The 22416-nt window shown below is 39.1% G+C and overlaps 2 protein-coding genes across 3 annotated transcripts; one reads left to right on the top strand and one right to left on the bottom strand.

Moving 5' to 3' along the window:
- Nucleotides 1–17894, top strand: si:dkey-175m17.7 (uncharacterized). The gene is made up of 6 exons (XM_063895350.1): nt 1–2062; nt 2458–2760; nt 3386–3645; nt 13363–13430; nt 14555–14654; nt 15962–17894. Exons 1-6 carry the CDS (start codon nt 1–3, stop codon nt 16088–16090), a joined length of 2922 nt encoding a protein of 973 aa, XP_063751420.1. The 3' UTR covers nt 16091–17894.
- banf1 (BAF nuclear assembly factor 1) lies at nt 17606–22281 on the bottom strand. 2 transcript variants are annotated; one of them, XM_063895103.1, is made up of 3 exons: nt 22131–22281; nt 20849–21008; nt 17606–19605 (listed from the first exon to the last, which is right to left on the bottom strand). In XM_063895103.1, the coding sequence occupies exons 2-3, from the start codon at nt 20972–20974 to the stop codon at nt 19459–19461; spliced, it is 273 nt and encodes a 90-aa protein (XP_063751173.1). In that variant the 5' UTR covers nt 20975–21008; nt 22131–22281; the 3' UTR covers nt 17606–19458. The 2 variants fall into 2 exon arrangements, with proteins under 2 accessions (XP_063751173.1, XP_063751174.1); XM_063895104.1 differs by having other exon boundaries at nt 20849–21005; nt 22131–22262.
- Nucleotides 22282–22416: the final 135 nt, after the last annotated feature.

The following is a 22416-nucleotide window of genomic DNA, read 5'->3' as shown; positions in this document are numbered from 1 at the left end:
ATGCCTCCTCTTCCTCTTGATGAGCGCATAGTGGTCATCCAGCGCCCGAAAAACCTAGCCCTGTGTGAGGCTTCCCCACAAACCATCCCACAGCACTCCTCTCAAATATCAGCCTCCACCAATGGACACGCTCCTCACTTCCACCCTTCGCATTCTCATTTCTATCCACCCGCCTGCAAATCTCTGACTCGGGAATGCAAGCGCAGATCCGCTCGTGTGCCCAAATTCAAAGTCGATCAACCGGTCATCCCAGCAGGTGTCAGCCACATCCCTAGTCACTGCCATAGCAATGGGACAGTAACTCTCGGCCCACGACTGCCCTCCCACACACATACTATTGATATCAGAGTGACGGTGGACAAAGGAGGACGGGGAGGAGGAAACAGCAACTCTTTAGGGCGCAGCGGAGGTGCAAAGGGAAGCAGAGGAAAATGTGCCTTGTCACAGTTAGATCAAGGACAATGTGAGAGAAGAACTGGAACAGCAGGGAGGCCAGGAGGTGCCGAACACAAGTCACAACAGAGTCGCCAGAGTCAGCTGTCAACTTCCCCTGGAGGCGTTCTACAATTCGTCCCAGCTCAGGCGCAGCAGCGAAGGTTCAGGAGTGAGAAGGAGAACACAAGCTTCCCTAACAGAGGCGACCAGGAGTTTCCTTCTCTAGGTCACAAGAAGAGTTCCAAACTGGGATCTGTCCATCAAAGCCATAACAGCCACAGTCTGCCCTACCACCAAAACTCCGTCCCTGTGCCCCATGCCGCCGTTTTAAACTCCAACTACCCACCATCCCCTCCCTCCCAACCCACCCATGTCCCAGTCTCCTATCAGCAACTCAACCAGCCGCACCCTTCCTGCACCAAGGACCTCCGCTCTCACCTTCTTCATGGTCTACCCCTCTCCCCCTGCTCCTCCCACGTCGGAGGCTTCCCAAGCCCTGACCATACCTGCACAATCGACTGCACCCGCCCATTCAGTTGCGGCTGCTGGAGGTTGGTAAAATGCAGAGGTTGTAAGGGACACACTGCTAGCTGCCAACGAGGGGGTGGAAGCACGTCCACCTCATTCTCCTGTGTTCATAATGCTGGAGCAGTGAAGAGAGGAAGCAAAGAAATGGGTCTGAGAAATCTAGGGGGGTGTCTCTCCACCACCTCCACCTCCAACACCTCCTCTTCCAACAGCACTGTGTCTGACTGCCGGGCAAGCCTGTTCAAACCTCTCCGCTGTGCCTCCTGCTCTGGAGAGGCCGGAAACTTTGAGAGTCCTGCTATCCTTCGGAAAAAACTGGTAGGGGGATGCCTGCCCTGTACCCCTCTGTCCTCTTCAGCCCCTCTGCGGGCGATACAGAGCTGTGTCACAGGCTGCAACCCCAAAGCCTCTCAGACAGGCAGCTCCACCTGCAGCTACTGCAGCAGCGACCCTATAGTGGTGACATTTAACCCTCGCAGAGGCAAACCCCCGGGAAGAGCAGCTCATCCGGCAGGTACGTTCCAAGCCGACGACGATGACTATAGCGTGCGTACTATCTGGCCTGAAGAACTGGCCAAGAAGATGACCCATTCTAAAGCCCAGAAAAATCACTGTGCTGGGATGGGAGCAGAACTCGGTAAGACCTGCTCAACCCAGGCCCAGGACGGTAGCAACGGAAAAGGTCTCGCCATACTGGACTGTCAAAACCTCCAGGAATACGCACATTCTCATCTTACAGACCGCGCTGGCCGACGACGTCTTCAGCAGGGGAAAATGGCTGCTTTTGATTTTATGGGCCGCAGGTCAGGATCTAGTTATGACGAAGGCAGGAACTCCCTTAAGAGGCTCTTGAATAAAGCCGAAGATGTAGGAGCTGAGCAAGACGGAGATGCAGCATATCCACGTTCCCCCTCTCCACGCTCCACTTCGCCACCGTCACCAGTGTCCTTTTCGCCCCCACCATCCGCCCCTAGCACACTCATCAAACCCAAGCCCTGGCAGAGAGACAGGGATGGAGGAAATTCGCTGCCCACGGCTCATTCACTTCACCTGGCCCTCAACTCTCTGAACAGGGAGCAGGACGAGGAGAACAACAAAAGTAAGAATATCTCATTCAAGAGCAAATGCTAAAAATTCATAATTGTAAAAGTAACTCAATCACTGACATTAAGCTGGGTCACAGTGCCTGCCATTTAACAATTTTCATTTAAAAAATACTGTTAGTTACTTTAAGTAAGAGTATTGCCCTTTACATCCACATCTGGGAACATCTAGTTTCTTTGAAATCTTGTTAATGAATTTAAATTAAAAAAAGGGAGCAAGTGATAATGGCCAGACCTCTTTAATAGCCAAGAAATACTACTAGACAAATATGACACACCTTTCAATTATTGATTTGGTAACTTTAAGTGTTGTCAGTTTTTTACCGTTTATTCTTGTCATGGCTTGTCTCAGCAGACCATGTTTTACAAGCTTTTTCTCATCTTCCTTCAGTGCACCTTTCTCTACCGCTCTCGTCTTCCTTGCCTGCCTCTCTGTCCGATGAGACCGTGATGAGTCCCGATGCGGAGAATGCCGTGATCAGTCCCATCTTACCCTTCCTGTTTCTGGGGAACGAGAGAGACGCCCAGGACCTGGACCTGCTGCTCCGCCTCAACATCGGCTACGTGGTCAACGTAACTACACACCTGCCCCTCTACCACGTCAAGTCTGGACTGCGCTACAAGAGGCTGCCTGCCACTGATAACAGCAAGCAAAACCTTCGACAATACTTTGAGGAGGTTTTCGAATTCATTGGTGAGTTCCGCATCCGATTGCATTTGTCTTGTCTTTTTCAGTGACAATTTTAAGGAAGCAAAAATAATCCATGTGATCATCCTTTCATATCCACAGTTTCTATCCTCTCATACTGCAATTGAAGAGACTCACCTTCAGAAAAGTTACTTTATTGAATGGCAAAAACTTTAGTTTAGTATTAAAAAAAAGAGTGGTAGCGAATAAAATTACATGTTGAGATTCTTCAGCAGTAGGAAATGGCTTGCATTAGCAGTAACTTGCTACATCAATTCTGTGTTGCTAAAGACACCCAGTTATTAACAATGCATATATATTTACAAAAAAACAATCCTTTTAAAAATGGTCAAAATGCTACATCACCATTTTAATTTTAAAATAAAAATCAACTAGATTCAAAAGGTGGTCAGGGAGGTTTGAATATAGAAACATGCATAGTAACACATATTTTGGCTTAACCTCTTAAAAACATTTCTTTAGGATGTTTTTCAACCTGTTATAGGCTTCTTCAGAAGTTTTAATGACAGAAATGTCACCTTCTATATTCCCAGATGCTCACAGATGGTTAGCTTGCAATGTTAAGCCGGTTTTAAAATTGAGCTCATTGCTTTTGTCGTCTCATCCGCAGAGGAGGCATATCAGAGTGGACAGGGAGTGTTGGTACACTGCCAGGCAGGCGTGTCCCGTTCTGCAACCATCGCCATCGCTTACCTTATGAAGCACACCCTCATGACAATGACAGATGCCTACAAGTACGTGCGGAGCCGTCGTCCTGTCGTGTCCCCGAATCTCAACTTCATGGGTCAACTGTTGGAGTTTGAAAGGGACCTCAACTCCGGGGTGACTCCTCGTATCCTGATGCCTAAACTCAGCGGTGTGGAGACTCAGGTGTGAGGCAGGTCAGGGGTCAGAGGTCAGGGATCAGGAGCGTGTTGGGTACCTTCAGGTAAAGAAGAGGTTCAAGTGGCATGGATGAGCATCAAAAAAAAAGGTGCAGCACATTGTAGAAGAGAGACTTGCCGAGAAATATTACAATTGGGAAATGGTGGCAATTAGTGCACTTTTAACACTGGGAAAAATGATTCAAAACACTGGATGCCACATGTAAGTGGTAATTCTCAGACATGATCATCATCCAGCACACTGCTTATAAGATGATGTGCCAATATTTTGTATAGACCTGACATCGCTCTCAGATATCTCATTTGTTCTCCTCCTTTTTGTTCCTATTGTTTACATTTAAAGCCACACACAGAAATGCAATTATTTTGTTGGCATTCATCTGAAATGCATGCAAAGCAGGTATGCAAACAAGACCCTACTTCATGTGCAGAACACAGGTCATAACAATGCACTTTACTTTTGATGCGTTTGTTTCTTTATGACCTACTGAAATGTCACAAAGATATAAGAAGAATTCATCACACAGACCTGAGTCACTGTTTTTGGTTCATATAAGTATGTTTATTATATTTGGAAACTGTGCAATAGAGGGGAATGGACTGAGCCGAAACAAGAGCAGCATTAACCCAAGCAACTTGTAGCAAAATGGATAAAAAGTGTGTAAAAATGGTTTTATTCCAGTGGAGCCTGTTTATTAGCAAAGAAAACCCAAGATTGAAATGATGCTGTCACAGGGTCAGAGTGACCATAAAACACACTGTTAATGTGTGTTTAATACAGGTTATTAGACTTAAATAAGCTGGTGATAAACACATGTACTGCAAACCTGAAACCACAATGCAACAGTACTTCCAGTGATTTCTGTATGCAGTATTATTGCAGTATATCTGAACGGAGGTGTGGATTGGTTCTGTTTGTCCAGCTATAGTTAAAGTGTTTAAATTAACAGACCTTGTCCAACTGTGCAGTATTTATTTTGAGTTTAGTTCATTAGAGAATTGCAATATTTTGTTTATTATATAATAATAAAATAAAATAAATTATAATCATTATGGTTTGGCATGCAACATTCCTGTCATGGTGCACGGACAGATATTGCTCTTGATAAACAAAGCACATGGTATTTTAAATTGGAGGTCAAAGTTGAAATGCAACGTGTAACACCCTGCTAAACCTGTGTGGTCAGGAACATTTTGACTATTAGTTTTGGCGAAAATTATAAGCTTTTATTTTGAAACTTCAATATATCTGTTTTTTTTTCCTACAGTACCAAAATCGATTTTCAACCATGTATCAATTTTAAAAGTGTATAGTATTATGGCTTCACTAAACCCAAGTCATGAACTGTTTAAATGCCAAATCTCCTAAGTAGTGATTTAAAACCTTTGTGAAGGAGTATAATGACATCACTGTTCTTCAGAGATGGTGATGTCTGGTAGCTGATTGGTTGATGTCTGTTACTTCTTTAGCCTTTCTGTCCTTAGCTGTGCCCGTTATGATGCATGACTTTTATTATGAAGGGTGGTGATTAGAGGAGGTGGACTTGCTGTGAACTGTATTGTAATGGTCGAGGTCTGAGTCCTGTTCAATACAGATTGAATTACATTTATAAGTCCTGTGTATCCAATCTGCACAGTCAATATTATGGTTAAAACAAGACATCACTGAACGTAGTTGATGTGAAAGTAGTTAGAAATCTTTGGCAGATTGAGACTTGAGATGCAGGGCTGTAAAAAAGTAAGATAAAAACTGCAGCTTTCCTAGCTTCCTGTTAGGAATTCTATCCTAAATCCATGTATTGACTCCATGTAAAGAACAAGTGAACAGCGGATAACTGGTGTTGACTAATCTGGTAGCTAAGGATGACAATTATTTTGCACATTTTCTAAACTGATGCCATATTAAGACATTCTTCAAAGATGCTGTAAATATTTAAAGTCAATTAGGACTTAACAATTTGAAAAAGAGTTTTTTGCTAGCATCAATTGTTGTGAAAAAAAGTTCAGGTGTTGGAAGAGGGGACAGCTCTTTGTTGTTCTTAATATTTTATTTCTTTGTTTTCTCTTTAGTTTAGACAGAGAAAATATATTATTGATTAACACATTAGATTAAAGAGAGAAGGTCCCACTCGTGTGTTCATTAAAACCCAAACAAATCAAAATAAGTATGTGTATACGTGACAAAATCTAAACTTTTACACCTTTTCCACATAAAAAAAAAAAATACCCTGTCCCTAGTTTTGACAACCAAAATGCCTTCAGTTTAGCCTTGTGTAATCTGGTCCTCCTGTGTTGTCATTAGAAATAAGACTTTGTAAAATGACCCTGAATTGTGCTTGTTTGGATTTATTTTCTGTTTAAGTGACTTCGATATAGGCCATATATTTTTCTACAGTCAAAACCTCATCATGTTAGGTAAATACATTTACTGTAATTGTGCTTTTACAGATTTTTTTTTAACGTGAATCTTTGTTTTGTATGAAAGGCTGTTTGGACAGAATGCCATCTTCCAACTGTGCATTTGCAGTATTTCACTGTTATCAGACCTCCGTTTCCGTGGGTCAACATACCGTATTCCTGTTTTTACCTCTCGCCTTTATTTTAGCTGGAGAGACTTCAACGTTTATTGCCCCGGTCTCTCCAGCTATAAGCTCACAGTGTGTGTAATAACCTTTGAAGAGGGCCTGTTGCTATTGCTCCTTGTTTTTTATACAGACTTTTTATGCAAAATGGCTGTCGTAGCTGTTCATTCTACACTGAATGGACTTGCTGTGCAGTTGAGTCAGTGCTGACCTCAGACAGTTGTTCTCGAGAGACACATCCAAGAAAACTTTTCTCTTTAAACTGAAGGGCCAGTGTCTTCTTGAGTGTTTGTGTGTGAAGAAAAAAAAATCGGTTTGTGTTTTGCTCTCTAAAAAGAGGAAAGTTGTCAAAGTGTGTATGATAAGGTTTTGAGGACATTGTATATCCGTGCATTGCTTAAGTATTCCTGTTTGTACTTTACTGCTCATTTTTAAACATTGTGTAAATTCCTGTACCAAATATTGAATTCAAGGATATTAACTCATAGGACTGATGCTGATGAGATGATTCAAGAGAAAAAAAAGGAGATCACCTCCTTCCTTCCTAACAGGTGTAAGAACTCTTCAGGTATGACTATCATAGTAATGCTGTGTTGTTTCACCCCCCACCGCCCGCCTTCCTCCAGAGACCCAGAAACTCCTGTTATCTAACCAACCTGTGATGCTCTTCCTTTTCATGATGGATTGTTTCTCTTAACAAATGTAATATTTTCATATTGTAGTAACTGGTCCTTGTATTTAGACAATGTTTTTACCTTCCTGTACCAACTATATTCTTCATAATTCTTCAAGGTGCACTGTGACTAATACAATGCTGCTATATCACAAAGACTTTTATTTTGTAAATCATGTTAGTGGTGAATATCGCTAAAGGTGTTACAAAGTGGGCTCCGATACAGAGGCCCTGGCTCTCATTTATTTCTTCCTATTCTTTCCAGGCTTGAGTATTGTGCTGCCTCACTGCAGTGTGTTTAAAACTGTAGCTCTTCTTGATCGTCTTCCTTTACAAGCATGATAGAAAGAAAAGACAGAGTAAAATGTAGCGGTAAAAAGCCTCCTTGCTTCCTGTCAATAAAACTGTGATTTTGCTTTTCCTGCAACCATTTGGGCAGAACTTGTTGTCAAGGTATTGGCTGTAATTATCATATAAGAGAAAACAACCATCCATAGGAATATTTAATTAGGCTATGTATGTATATATTTGACACACTCTAGATGATGTCCTATGAAAAAATGAGGATTAGACAACTGTTGAGTTAAAACATGAATCCTGCAACTGAAATGAGATACACTTTTGTATCACATGTTGCTATGTTAAATGTGGCATTGATCTGTGCAGACTATAAACATTTGCTTTATGTTTTATTTTAGAATTTGGCTGAAGACAAGCACTAAAATAGTTTAAAACGCAGGATTGAACACAGAATTTAAATGAATTCTAAATATGTTTAGCCCTGCTTGCGGCATTGGAATTTAAATTTTGGTTGGTAGATTGTTAAATCACATTCAGTCTGAATTATCTAAACCAAACAGTGTTAAGAGGAATGCGAGCGTAATTTTCGGACATGACATTGATAATCCCCTGACTATCTCTAAGCACCACTATGAGGTTGACTTTATTTTTAATTAAACATCTCAACAACTATTAGATAGATGCCGTGGAATTTGGTTGATACATTCATCCCCCCAGAGAAGATTGAAGTAAATGTAATTCCTCTAGTGCAATCTGCAACTCAAAATGGTTTAAATGATACCATACTTTCAAAGCTAACCATTCAAATAAGTCTTAGTCTGTGTTTAGTGCTAATTTGCCAATGTTAGCATGCTTTTACTACAATTGGATGTTACATACACATAATAAGTAATTGATCACCTGTACTGGTAGATTAAGATTTAACATAAACATGCTAGCATTACCACTGCTAACTAACATGTTATGTTGCTGAAATTAGCATTAAGCTAACAGCACCGTTTTGCTAAAGCTAGCTAGTATAGCTGTAGGCTACATTCCTAGTCTTTTTTCCAACATACACACATTCTTAAAACATACAAAAACTTCATTACAGACTTGTGTTTCTGTACAGATCTGCACATTCTCTAGGCCATTTTGGCAAAAAAAAAATGTCCTGAGTAAATTAAGTAGCTCAAAAATACATGTAGTTGATCTCATGATGTGATGTCAAGTATACTTAAAAAATAGAATTGGTTGACAAATTAAATACTGAACTACAATAATGCCTATTCAAAGTCAGTTGTACCAAACAAAGATTAAAAACATACATATAGAAAGATGAATTAGGGGTCTTTTGTATGTTTGCTTTTGAGTGCTTCAGGTCAAAGCCTGTGAAAAACGTTATTTACAATTGAATTGTTAACAAACTATTTGCTTGTGGCTTTAGATACTCAAAACTTTGAAAATCTGGTGTCGATCTGAGATAGAAAAAGCCCCAAAAACATGCATCTATAGCTCATCTTGTAGCACAAAAAATATGCAAAACGTCAAGTGGATCTTTACTTAAAGAAGCTTCAGATCATTTGTAGCAGCCAGTGTCAAGATTATAATCTCAAATACACAGGCGAGAGAAGAATGAAGTATATGAATTTAGCGTGCAGCAACATCTGCATTTAGAAGGATGTCAAGAAAAGGGGTGTGTGGAAATTGATTACTGGTTTACATGTGACTACACTTTGTTGGCATGACATCAAACTCCCATTCAGGCAGAATAGTTGAGCAATACATAGACACATAGCTTCATAAAGAGGTTTGAGGTGCTGCTGTCTGCCTGACTGACAAACATGTTCTTTCTCTTCCATGTATACATGTTTGACTCACAGCTGCTTTATAAGGTTTCTATGTTGGTGACTTGACTGATGCTTTCCCCATCAAGTGATTTACCTGCTGTCCTGTCTTCTCTTTTGTTGGTTATAGCTGAATATGATACTGTTACCATAATAGCATCCTAAAGTGTGCAGTACAAAACCTGATGGCTGGATTGTGAAGTTGTTCTCTATGTTCATTTCTAGAAAACACACTGGAACTGGCTCTTTTCATTAAAAAGAAAAACCTGAGAAAACAATGAGTCGTTATGATCTTTTTTCTCTGTGAGTGAGTGAAAGCTTTGGTGAACTCAATCGTCCAATATAAAGCAAGCACTGCGATAGGCTCCAGCTCACTCTACCCACAGATTGCCAGCACTCTCTGAATGAAGTCAGGAGTGTCTATTTGGAAAGTATTGAGCCGTTGCATTGCCATCAATAGAAATGGCCAGTTTCAATTGACGATTCAGAGGATCAACCCACCCCATTCTGCTTCACCCACCATTGCATAAGAGCTGGTTTGTGATTCACAGCTGTGTGATTGAGCACCCCGGGGGGGATCGAACAGTGAGAGAGGTTAAAACAAACTCACCGCCTGGCAATGACTGCTGGAAATAAAAATGAACAAACATCACTGTACTGATGTTATTTAATGTGTGGAGCATGGTTGTATTTCTTATCGACTTCTCATCGCTAATCTGAAAATCTGTGTGCAATCCGTTATTTTAGGTTTACATTTTTAACCATGTTAGGAGCATCACACGAGAGGCCGCAATGACACTCTATTCTCTGCCTATTGATCCACCACTTCGGTCCAGATTGAAATATCGGAACTCTTGTTGGATGTATTGACATGAATTTGGTGCAGTTATTCATGGTCCTCAAAGGATGAACCCCACAAAAGTTGGTGATCCCGTTACTTTTCCTCTAGAGCTTCTAGGAGGTTAACATCTAGTCTGCTGTGATGTCTCAAATACTATTGGATAAATTGTTATGAAATTTTTTATATGTTTGTCCCCTTGAGGATTAACTGTTATAACTTTGATGATCCCTTCCAGCGCCATTGCGCGGAAGTTGCACGATTCCAGAGTGGGGAATTTACTGACAAACAAAAAGAGAAATCTCAAATCTCAAAATCTGTTGACTTTGAGACTAAGGAAGGGAAAGTTGTAAGATGCCAACTCATTTCCAGGTTTTAGGACTCCTGCAGCATTTTATAGCCTCAGCTGAACACTGCCTCTTTTGTCAGATTTGCATTGTCAGCCTAGCAAGCACCCTAGCTTTTGCCAATTTAAATATGATGACATTTCCTCCAAAGCATATTATTCAAACTCATCGAGTAGTATATAGGACACAGGTTTACATATACATGAATCTGTCACCAACAATTTAATAATGACACAAATTTTTGAGGCTGAACATATTAGAAACTTTGATCCAGGTAATATCACAATTTCCTCAGTGGAGATCTACCTGAACATTTCCATAGTCATTTGTTGGCACACACACAAATCCTAACTGCTATCAAATCTGATCACACCTTCTATACATTTGGCACTCCGATGTAAATGATTTATTTACTACATATACAGTATATTGCAAATAAATGTGTCTGTGATCACTAGACCACTGGATAATCAAGGCAGGCACTTTATACAATGGCTCCACTAGCTCATCAGTCACTGCTGCTGGCTGATGAGCAGCAGCAGTGGCTACTATATCACACAGGTGTTATAATAGATAAGATGGGAGCTTTAAGGCCTCATTCTGTCTTCCACTATGTCAAATTTGCCCTACAGTATACATTTGTTTTTGCATAACAGATTTAAACTCCATTTTTGAATCAAGTGAGTGGGAAATGAAGTGCTGATTCTCAGCTTTGAGGTCTCCAGACTTGAAGGCTCCAGTAATTAGGTTAAACTTAATTAAGGATTATTAATTAAAAATAAAGAAATGTATAACGCGGTAATTAATTGGAATACTTGTGGCACAATGGATGAAAGGGAGCTAATAATTGAATTAAAATTATGTTTTTATCTCGAAGCATTGCTGGATTTATGCATTTAGCATACATTTCTGGAGTAGCTTTATAATAAAAAAGTCTTCCCAAGTCGTTGGCATAGACCCATTTACACTTTTAACTGTGACATTTTGTCATATGGCAGCCTATTACAAAATGATCTATTTGCTGGATGGCAATGTGGTCCTGCACCCACATTAATTACACCAGAGGAGACCTGCAGAGATGAAACAGGAGCGTCTCATGGACCATCTGGGGAGCGATTCAGTCAATACAGCCCTTCCAGTCATGTACTGATTTGTACCTGCTGTCACTGTTTTTCAGAGTTTGTGCCAGGACCAAAAAAGGTTCACAAGGATTAAAAACAGTTTAAATTGACAAGCACCTTCTGAATTGAAATGTGAATGGGCTCTAGATGTGTTGCCTTTGATCGGAGCAGAATTTGCTCTCGTAAAATTAACAATTTAGTGAAACAATACATGCTAATTGTCTCTTTCAGTGAGAGACATTTAGAGCTCCTTGGTTTTGAACAATGATTAAAATATTGTAAGTGCTTGCCCCAACCTCAACCTATAACAGGTCTGTAAAAAGTCTGTTTTTCAAAGTATCCTTTTTTGCTAAATGGTATTCATTTTCATCTGGACATAGTTAATGGAATAAAAGCATTTGGCACTTGGTAGTTTCCCAAAATGTCACTTGAGGTTCACTTGAGCACTTACTTTGGGTTTTATCCTCAAATATATATAAATATCCTTTTTCTGTAAGTTCTATCTCTATTGCCTAGTGCCCTGTTTGTTATTATTAGAATTAAGATGTGTCCTGGGTGGTTCATCAGGAGCAGGGTATTGTTCACTTTGCAGCCTTCACAGATCAGTGATGCAATCAAACCTGCCAGCATCATCCAGCAGATGGAGCCCTTAAACTGCAGCCGCCTGTGGCTTCAAAAGCCAAATATGTATACTGCTCTCCACTCTGCCATCATGACATTCCTCTGCAGTGCCTTATAGAGCAATTTCAACACAATAACAAGCATTTCATTTAACTCAAACTATTAGTATAGAGAACAGTGTCTTTGCAGCTCTTGTTTACCAAATCATCAACATCTTATATTGTCATGAATTTCTTACAACTTACTAAAAGACAATCTGTTTATTTGCACGTCGAAAATACATTATTATATAAAGTACATGTATTGTCATCTTTTAGTGAAATTCTCAGGAATTACACGCAAACTTTACTAAACAATATTACTGAATAGCACCAACAATAATAACTGGTAAACTGTGGTGAGGTCAGCTGTAGAAAGAAAGAAAGAATATAGGCTATGTCCTTGTTTATATTTGTGTATGCGACTCATAAAACAACAATTTTAGTTATTCCAATACAATATTGTGGATATAGATTGAAAATAAAATGTTGCTAAGTGTGTAATAAATGTTCTTTATAATACTTACCACCAAATACAAAGCCACAACTTCACACTCAAATATTTCATTTCAAACAGCGCTCTGATTAACAGAGAGGACTACACGACGGCAAGCACGATGGACAAATAAGCAAGAACGAGAACCTGCCGCTTCGTTACCAAAGACAATACAATCAAAAGAGAGACCAACGCCGATAGAAACAAGTGTGGTTCACAATCGTAGCGCCATTAAAGCTGAGGAAACATTAGCCTAGCATAGATGGCCTCAGGTAGTTTTTGCGTGTTGCCAGTTGCCACCAGCCTATCTTCCGCATTGTATCACATTTACTTCGATTTACGTTTGTAAAAAAAAAATCATTAGTTAACAGTTACACGAATAAAAAGGATGGTTATTCTCCATCCAAATAGTGTAACAAGCTGGGAAAAAGCTCTTTTGTGGCGTTGGGCTAATCTTTGCTCCACAGCGTCCTTGAGCTTAGAGCGTCATAAGATGTGACAATACGTCCACTCTGCCCCATTTCATGTTTACTTTACTCACTTAAATGTATAAAGAGCATGCCTTATTTTTATCTGTAGCACATAAAAAAGATTCCCATTTAAATAATAGCAGACATTTTCCATTTTAAACTGTAAAACTGTGCAAACCAATAATAAATCAGACTGCTGCAGTCCCCATAGCAACAGAGAGGGTGGGCATCACAAATGGCACAGGGTCACGTCATGATTCATGCTTCTGACGTTCAAATCCAAGGCTGCTTTTCATCTTTAAGCACTGGAACCTAAATGCAAGCACAACATTATAACCATTGGGTTCCCTGTCGAAGATCAAAACCTTAGCATTTCCCAAATTTCCTACAGCACAGATATGGTACAATCTGCCCTCATAAGAAACCCATCACCAAGGGCTTCTCCCCTCCCTTCATATGGCAAGTACCACTTCCTGCCGAGGGGGTGATGCTATCCATCCTCCACGTATCTAGTGCTCATTGTGGCAGAATTGCAGTGCACTGGACTGTACAGAGCAGAGTAGCATCCAGGCTGCTGTCTGAGAGGGGTGGGGTCCGGCTACACTGATACCACCAAACGAAAGCTTACAGAGAGGCAGAAAAGGAGAGAGAGAAGAGGGGGGAAGATTGCACCTGAAAAGGACTATAAAACGGGTAAGGAGAAAAGGGGGTGGTTGGAGATAAAAGGGAAAAGACAATGGAGAAAGGTCCAGAATTGTTGGAATAGATTCACTCCTTTGATGCTCCTGCTTCCCCCCTAGTTGACAATCCATCTTTCCTTTTCCATCTGACACATTTTTGCTCAAATCATATGTATATTTATTTAACATTTCATGAATATATGTATGGCTGCAGTGTTTATTCCTTTCTACATTTGATTTTTCTGTGGGTATTCTTGCTTGTAGTGTGGGCCATGGTGTATAAATCTGATCATTTGGCCCAGTTTATGATTATTTACCATTTGATTTCATATATAGGACTATGCTTTTGTTCCTATTTACAATTACTATATTGTAAGAGGGGTGCCAATTATATGATACAATGTTGGCTGATATTCATACTTATTCATATTGGAGACTGACTAGTTTCATGGCTATGCAACCAAAGCTTCCAAAATATGTTAATAAGCAACATATGCTATAATTGTTGAGCATAGCTTTCATGTCACAAAAAGGGCTAAAAGAATTGTATATCTTTTCTGGAACTTTTAGGTCAAACCTAGTGATTCTGATCAGCCATCTAAATGTGTATAGAAAAGCTAACTTTGCAGCCAGTAACACAAGGTGTGTGAGTAGGAAATACACACTTTCCATCGTAACTTTTCACAGCCTTTACATATAATGAATACATTTTATTTTTAGAAAGAGGGCACACTTAGTCAAAGCAATGAAATGCATTTTCAAAATGTTTGGAATAAACCTTTTCTGGAGTATAGTATAAGGCAACCAATATAATGACAAATGTTTTTTTTAAATAGATTTTCAGAATGTATTTCTATCCAATTGAAATCCCTGGAGCTTAAATGTTGCTGTGTTGGTGGACAGGATGAAAGGAGACACCCCAGTGAACAGTACCATGAGTGTCGGTCAGGCCAGGAAGCTGGTGGAGCAATTGAAGATAGAGGCTAGTTTCTGCAGGATAAAGGTAAGACAAGCTGGAAGCTTCACATTCAGAAATAAATCACACCTAAAAATGAAAAAAGTAGAAAGCAATGTCTGAGTTAAATCCAAACAGTGGATTCGATACATTTCCAATTTCAATTTGGCTTTCTGAGAAGCTAAATAAAATGTAAATTCAACTATGTTCTCGCCCAATACGGAAATCAAACAAGTTGCTACATCATGTCAAGCACATGCCCGCACAAAGACATGATAACAATACATTATTTGTATTGAATGATTAACGCTGCTTCACAAACTAAACCTGTCCTTACATTAAACAAAGACAACGTTTGATTTGCCCTTTATAAAGCATTGAATCTACTTTAAAGAACAGCACTAAATAATCTGGATATTTACATTTGTTCTGCAGTTGAAAGAGAATCACAGAGGACTGTCAATGCACTCTAAATCAATGCTTTCCATGGAATTTCCTTATGCCCTGAAAAAGATGTGAGAACAAGTTAGAATGCTTTAAAAGGCTTCCTTCTCTTTACTCAAAAACTGAAAGAACCAAAACCCATTTAGAAGTTCAACGTCAACCTTTAAGACATTAGATGTGGAACTTTATAAAGCAAAACTAGAAGTAATAGACTGTGTTAAATCAATCATATTTTTATTCCCACTTTCTGCTCAGACTCTGCTGTTATTGATTCAGTATTGTTTCATTCTTTATCTTGGTCCTCGTGATCTATTACCCCTATGTTATGGCTGTCCTGTGATACCTTTGTAACTGCAGACATCTAGTCTTCCTAAAATTATCAATATTTAGTCTGCTCATACTCTTGGTATTACTCATAGTATACCAATTTACAAAATCCACACACATTCAATTAAATGCTTCTTCTCCTCTATATTTTAGACAACAATATGCTACTTTTTACTGCACTACATGTATGACAGCTGTATATGGCAGCTATAAAAAATATTTTTAAAAAACAAAGATCCTAAGAACAATACAACTGCTATACAGTCAATTAATCCAGCCGTGGATTAATAGAATAACAATAAAAATAAAATTGGCTCTGCTTCAGTTGGGTCAAATAATCAAATGTTTTTTAAATCGATAATAATAATAGAAGTGTTGTTTATAAAATTGTACACGGACTGAGCCAATTTTTTATACTCAAGGTACATTTTGCAGATATGAAACACACATTTTTACAGATTTCCAATATGTACAAAATATTGCAAAAGTCTTCGAGTGGAGAACTTCCAGAGAAAAACATCTTTGAATGAAAACAGCCTAACATGATGTCGTGCTGTCCCTGATTCTGCCCCTCCTCCTCTCAGGTATCAAAGGCCGCAGCCGACCTTATGGCGTACTGCGACGCACACTCCTGCGACGACCCCCTTATCAGTCCCGTGCCAACCTCAGAGAACCCGTTCAGGGAGAAGAAATTCTTCTGCGCTCTGCTTTGAGACAAATCAGGGATTGCTGTGATTAAAAGTACCACTGTACAGTATGTATGTACTGTGTGAACATGTACTTCTGATCTGAATGAGACATCAATGTACTATAGTAACCTTGCATAAAAGCTGCCGGTGTACAGTACACAGTCAACCCTTGAACTAAATTCTTTCTCTGCTAAAGTCTCAAAGTAAGAGGGAAAGAACAAAAATAACAAAACCCAGGAATATCACAATCAAAAGAAAAGAAAACTTAGGAAACAGCTATTATTTATTTCATAACACATTTCATGCTTATTTTTATGATAGGTAACTGCCAAAAAAGGATAGCCATTATGGATTCTGCAACTTTTTGACACTTAACTAGGAGGCAAAGTCCCACCCTTTGGATGTTGCTCTCTTAGATGCTGCTCTGACAGTTCAAGGCTGTCACCTCTGCCCATGGTAATGTTCATACATTTTCGACCGAAGAAAAGCCTATGTTAGGTAAGTTAGTGTGAAATTTCCTATCTGGTTGCTACATGTAGATGGAGGTAATAACACTCTTCTTTAGACTAACGCTCCTTCAGTGTTCTTTCTAGATTTTCCTTTAGTGCTACACATTCAACCTGAATTAATCCTGGGGAATGATGAATGAAATGAGTTCTGTGGTAAGCACAAATGTAAGATACTTTATAGTTTCGTCATCCTGCTTGTGAATTTTGGGGCGTTATACAAGTACAAATGTCTGTAAAAAGGGTTGGGATATAAAATGTCATCAAGGCGAGCACGAGGAAACCCATCTCCTCAGAGGGGGTGGAGTTGAAGTCACACACCCATGGTGCATTTTGTTCCAATAAAGTTGAAGCTTCTCAAGTCACGAAATTGTGTTAATTTGAGAAGATGATCTTGCTAATTAAACATGGAGTATGACAAATGCTTGTTTTCCACAGAGCTTATTTACTGGAATAATCCAATTGAAAATATACTAATTGCTAATTTACAGGATGGACTACAAAAAGACAACCCCTGCAGCACTCAATTATCTTTTCCAACACGTTTTGTATTCCTCTGTTTTGGCAGTTACTTGTATGTATCAAGTCCAACCGCTGTTTATGAGTGGAGCAATTTCATTCAAGGTTTATTAAGGTGTTAGCATTTTAATTATTTCTATACTGTTGCCGTTGTGTGTGGAAACGTGTATGTGTATGCACAGGTGCTACAGTGAAACTCAAGCCACAATCCTGAGAGTCTGATCACTGTCAGAAAAATATTTTATAGCTCAATAGCACATAGACCTGAAGAAAAACATCCCACGGTTATGGAAATGTAATATATATAATCTAAGCCATTAAAGCAAAATCAGCTATTTGATTATTATCAGTGTCACAGGAACAGTTTTATATTTCTTCAAGGTAAAAAACAAAAAGAAATGCAGCCTTCAAAAATACTTTCAAAGAAACAGTGTGCATTTTAACCAATCAGGTGTGATGGGGTCCTTCAACCCAACGACTCCTCTCATTCATGTGAAGCAAGGACAAATGTGAATGACTTGGGAATTCCTTTTATTAATTCAAATGTGTCGCTTTCTCTGTGGTTATTTCTCCATCTACAATACAGGCAATGACATAAGTCTGTTTAATAAATGCAAGAAAATGAAAACTGCTGTACTTTGGAGTTCCCCTCATCTCATGAGCTCCACGGCATCTTCAACACGATCAAACGTTAAAGGAGCCATGAAAAACCAATGTATTTTCAATATCTTTCAAATTTGGTGCTTTGCAAAAAGAGAAACCATAGAACATGAAGAATTAAAATAAAACCTCCTGTTATCAAAGATGTTTTTGCACTTGTGATTTTATTTGATAGAAATTGAATCTTCAATGCAAGAGAAAAAACATGCGTTTCCAAATCTGGTACTTCCATTTTATTTTTTCAATAGGATTTGCAATATATAAACTTTAGGGTGTTCACAGTCGAATGACAACACATTAGCGAGTGTTTCACAAATGGGTACACCTTCAAACAGCTGGTGGTGCATGAAGATTCAATAGCACATCCTGGACATGCTCTACTGTAGGTTTTATATGCTGATAAAATGTTTGGATTAGCATGCATTAAGGCATCATGTTTAGAAAAACAGTCTGAGATAAAGTGGAGCTCACTGCAAACTCGCACCATGTGATCTACTAGTGTTTAATGGTTAGTTTAAGACAAAGAGAACCAAGAGATTACATGAGTCACACAAGGTTCTACTGAAGCTGTAAATACATGCCAGTGTACCAGTACAGCGTATCCAATAATTGAGCAGCTTCACTGTTAATGGACCAACAGGGATTTTTTTACTGAACAGGTATTAGATTGGATTTGTGATAATATTCTAACAGTGTTCACCCAAAACCTCTCAACCTGGTAGCCATTTAAGCAGGGCTGAATCATTCCAATCAGCAAAAGGCGGACACGTTTACGGCAGTGTTTCATGAACGTTATTATTTATACACTCCCCCCACCCCATCCTAAAACCAGATGTGGCCATGGTGCTTCCTAAGATCAAACATTAAAAGTGTTTCTAATAAAAAATAAGCTTCTCTGCTGAGACCAGTGTCACATTCATTTTGAGGTTTAGTTTCTGTGTGTCACATAAAATCAGTTACATCTTCAGCCAGGCATTTCAAACAGACAAACTAGTTCCACAAGAAATCTTTAACAACGTTGTCCTACAGGGAAATCATGCGAAACGGTGATATGGTGCACTTTTAAGAAACAATAGCGCTTACATGGACTTTCTAATGGCTTTATAAAATGGTAAATAGGGCAAGATGGCTAAAAGATACAAGGCAAATACAAATATTATTCTGGATTGTACTGGTAAAACATCACAAGAGACAAATTATGTGCTGAACTGAAACACGTCAAAATGTGTCTGAAGGTTTAAACCTAGAACAAAGTATTTAAAATTAAAAGATGTCAATTCCCAGTACATGAACAACGGTTGACAACCTAACATCAAAACGTTGACCCTAACAAAATAAAAATGCAGTTTTCTAATGATCCTAGACAAATTAAATGAGCACTTTTTTTCCCAATAACTGGAGCCGAGTTATATTCAGGTGTCTGAAATACAGCGTTGCTAACGTGCATGCAACTACTAAGACATGTTCACCATTAAAAAGGCATACTGACGTCACAACATGAATATAATTTTAAAGGAAGTTTAATCTAGACCCACTTGTCCAAGACCATGAGAAAATGGCATGTAGGAATTTTGTTTGGGGTCAAGAAATATACTTTAAAATATAAAAATGACTTCAAAAACTTCATTAGGGTGCACAGTGTCAGTTGTCACTGAAGAGGTAATGTACAGCTTGGGCTTCAGAAGTAGAAAACGATGAGTGAACACTTTACAAGAAGGCATCACACCATTCTTTGAGACACCCATAGCAGTCACCTTGTTGTTTGACATTTGCAGAGCAAGTGTCTTTCAGCCAGTCCCGGAAAAGCTCTTCGTCTTTCTTCAGCACCAGAAACTGCCCGAGGACCACGTACGCCTGTGGAGGGAAAGACAGACATGTGTTAAAATATGAGTAAAATAACATCTGGAAAAGGCAGCATGAAGAGAAAAGGTGGAAAGGGGCTTGTAGGGATGGGCACTTTAAAACATTTTAAACCAAACACCATACTGAAACCCCAGATTATACCACTCATTGTTTACGGAGCCACTTAGGACATTATTCCCTGTGATGTTTACACACCGACTTCTTATTTTGAGTGATGATCCAAGATTGCAGCTCTTTGGTTTTCTCTGACACTAATCCCATCACGGACTTTTTCTCTCACTCAAAATAATCACTGACTTTTCAGAAGACAAAGACAGTGTGTGCCGTGCCTTCTATTGTCTTCCTGGAAGCACAGGCACTAAATTGCACATGGCCTGTCAGTTTTATAAACCCAAACACGATTGAGTCAACCACTTGTTTATATTGCTTATAACTAATAAAGCTGGATTTAGCGAAGTGACCCCATTGTCACTGTTTGCTGATGTCATAGTCACGAAAATAATGGTGTGCATGACCTATAATGATGGGTCCTGATGAAGATCCAAGTATAAATGTAACGTAATGTAAGCACTCCTTCAACTTACAGTAAAATAATATTAGCTCTTAAGCAAGATGTCTAAATTTAGCTAGACAGATTTGTGCTAACCTACTGGAAAACAGGACATATAAAATGATATAAAATGCATTTTGACCCCGTATAATAGAATGTAGTGTATTAATTAGTGTAACTTAATTATTTGCAGAGTTATCTGTAAGAGGAAGCCATAATTGTGCCTGTTAATCATGTTTTTAGTTCGACCTTACCACAAGTGCATTACTTGGTAAAACGCAGCTGTGACTTTATACTGGTTCATAGTAAAACATTTAACAGTTCTTTCTAAGTATGTTTTAAAAAAGATGCTATATAATTAAAGTGTCTTATTATTATTATTTAACAATTCAGCAACTGCTTTTACACTAACCCTGTCCCTTAAATCGTCACATTACACAAACTAGAATATTCATGATACTTTGATAGAGAAGGGCATTTATGAAAACTGAAATGAAAATAGTTGCTTAACTTCAAATGGCAACATTTAATAATCCTCTGCATTGCTAATGTTTTATTTTATTTTATTGAGTTCAAGATGCAAATACCACAATCGCAGTGATGTTAAGCACCCATTATAGTAATGATAAATACCAAACAGGTTTATATTGAGTAAAGAGTGCAAATGAATAAAGTCTCATTAACCTTGTCAAAACCTTTGTCCTCCAGTCTTTTGCCAAGGACTTCTCCAATGCCTGCAAGAGCCATCACAGGCTTCTCGCCCATGGGCTCGGCCACAAAGTCTTTATGTTTCTGGGATGTTGACGACATGGCTTTTGGGTAGACGTTCAAAGATCACCAACTACTGAGCCACAACAAAGAGAGGATACAATCATTTAAAATGTAGTAAATTCATGCAACAGGGACAGTGAACCTCCTCCAGTAACCCAATTCCATAAACCATGTTGTTTCTTCCATTATCTTTGTGCATGTATTTCTGAAATAACTGACAGTGCAGTTACACTTCTGACAGGGTTTAGGTACGTTTTGGTTTCAAATAAGTCTCCTACGACATTGATATGTTTTCCAGTGAGTGTCTGTGAGGTGTGTTCTAAAACTAAAAACTAAAACTTTATATTTTCTGTCTAGTCCTTTCTGGGCAGCGTTCCGAAACTAACACGAGAATGGGCTGTAAGTCACGGCCAACACCCAATAAGCATTCCTTGTATGAATCCATTCACACAAGTATTTGAATAGGGCGTAATGAAACTGAAACAGGTTCTGATTCAATTTCAAAGTATTGTGTGAAGGTCATTGTGATACATGCTACATTACAATGTAATCACTTCAGAGTTGTTCGATTTAAATGTAACATGTAAACAGCACATGATTAACACCAACATATGTTATTGGTATCAAAGGCCCTGTTGTTTTGCCTGGTTAACCTTAACCACCACAAAAGGCTTTCTCTGCTATATGTTCCTATTTATCACAATGTTAGCCTGCTTATATTTAAACAGCTTCACACACTGCATTGGATATTCATGCAGGGGTTTACCAAACTGTGTATAAAGCTGTTTACGCTTTGAGCGACTGGCTAGCTACTATACTGTACCCTCCCACCGTTGAATTGCGCGGGTAACACATCTTGGTGCTAATAGCTTTAGCACAACGAGTTCAGTAGCTAAACTGTGGTTTCGTTTATTGCACTACGAGTGGCCACTGCCTAATTCAAAGTGGTGTTCAAACAGTACGTGGCTCTGAATAAATCCCTCGCCATGGGGTAACGTGATACGACGTTAGCGCTGTGAAGCTACGGAGTTTCACAGAATTTAGGCGCCTTCATATTACGCTATAGTAGTTTCAAAAGGTAGCTAGCCAAGAACTCTGCACAGTTAAGTAATGGTCGTTATCTCCTAGCGCTACTTTTTTTGTATACAGCATTTTTAGATAATAAAAACCACATTATGGATGAGTTTCGACTTACAGCTTAACCTCCTGTCCAGTCTGATACGAGTGTAGTTCTGTGGAGAGCTGTGATGCTTTCTTTTTCTGTGCATTCACCGGCGACCACAATGCAATGCGCCTGCGTCTTGCGTCCTTACGTCACTGTACGTCAGCGTTTTTTTCTCCTGATCGTTGACTAACAGCATAAACAGATCAGCTGTTTGAGCTATGGATTAAACATTCAAGGCCTTGAACTGTTACTTTACAACTTCACTACAAGGCAGAATGGTGTACTTACAACACATTGACTGTATAATTACTCTTTT

This window comes from Eleginops maclovinus, chromosome 11, assembly GCF_036324505.1.
Source record: "Eleginops maclovinus isolate JMC-PN-2008 ecotype Puerto Natales chromosome 11, JC_Emac_rtc_rv5, whole genome shotgun sequence".
In the NCBI taxonomy this organism is placed as follows: Eukaryota; Metazoa; Chordata; class Actinopteri; order Perciformes; family Eleginopidae; genus Eleginops; species Eleginops maclovinus.
The sequence above is the reverse complement of the archived record's forward strand: the minus strand, read 5'-3'. Positions and strand labels throughout refer to the sequence as shown.

What these genes read in the sequence shown, in the direction of transcription:
- si:dkey-175m17.7 (XM_063895350.1), top strand. Translation starts at nt 1, where the DNA reads ATGCCTCCTCTTCCTCTTGATGAGCGCATAGTGGTCATCCAGCGCCCG. An exon ending in GGACGAGGAGAACAACAAAA is followed by an intron (nt 2,063 to 2,457) that starts GTAAGAATATCT and finishes ATCTTCCTTCAG; the next exon opens with TGCACCTTTCTCTACCGCTC. An exon ending in TTCTCCCCTCCCTTCATATG is followed by an intron (nt 13,431 to 14,554) that starts GCAAGTACCACT and finishes GTTGGTGGACAG; the next exon opens with GATGAAAGGAGACACCCCAG.
- banf1 (XM_063895103.1), bottom strand. Translation starts at nt 20,974, where the DNA reads ATGTCGTCAACATCCCAGAAACATAAAGACTTTGTGGCCGAGCCCATG. An exon ending in AGGACAAAGGTTTTGACAAG is followed by an intron (nt 19,606 to 20,848) that starts GTTAATGAGACT and finishes TTCCCTCCACAG; the next exon opens with GCGTACGTGGTCCTCGGGCA.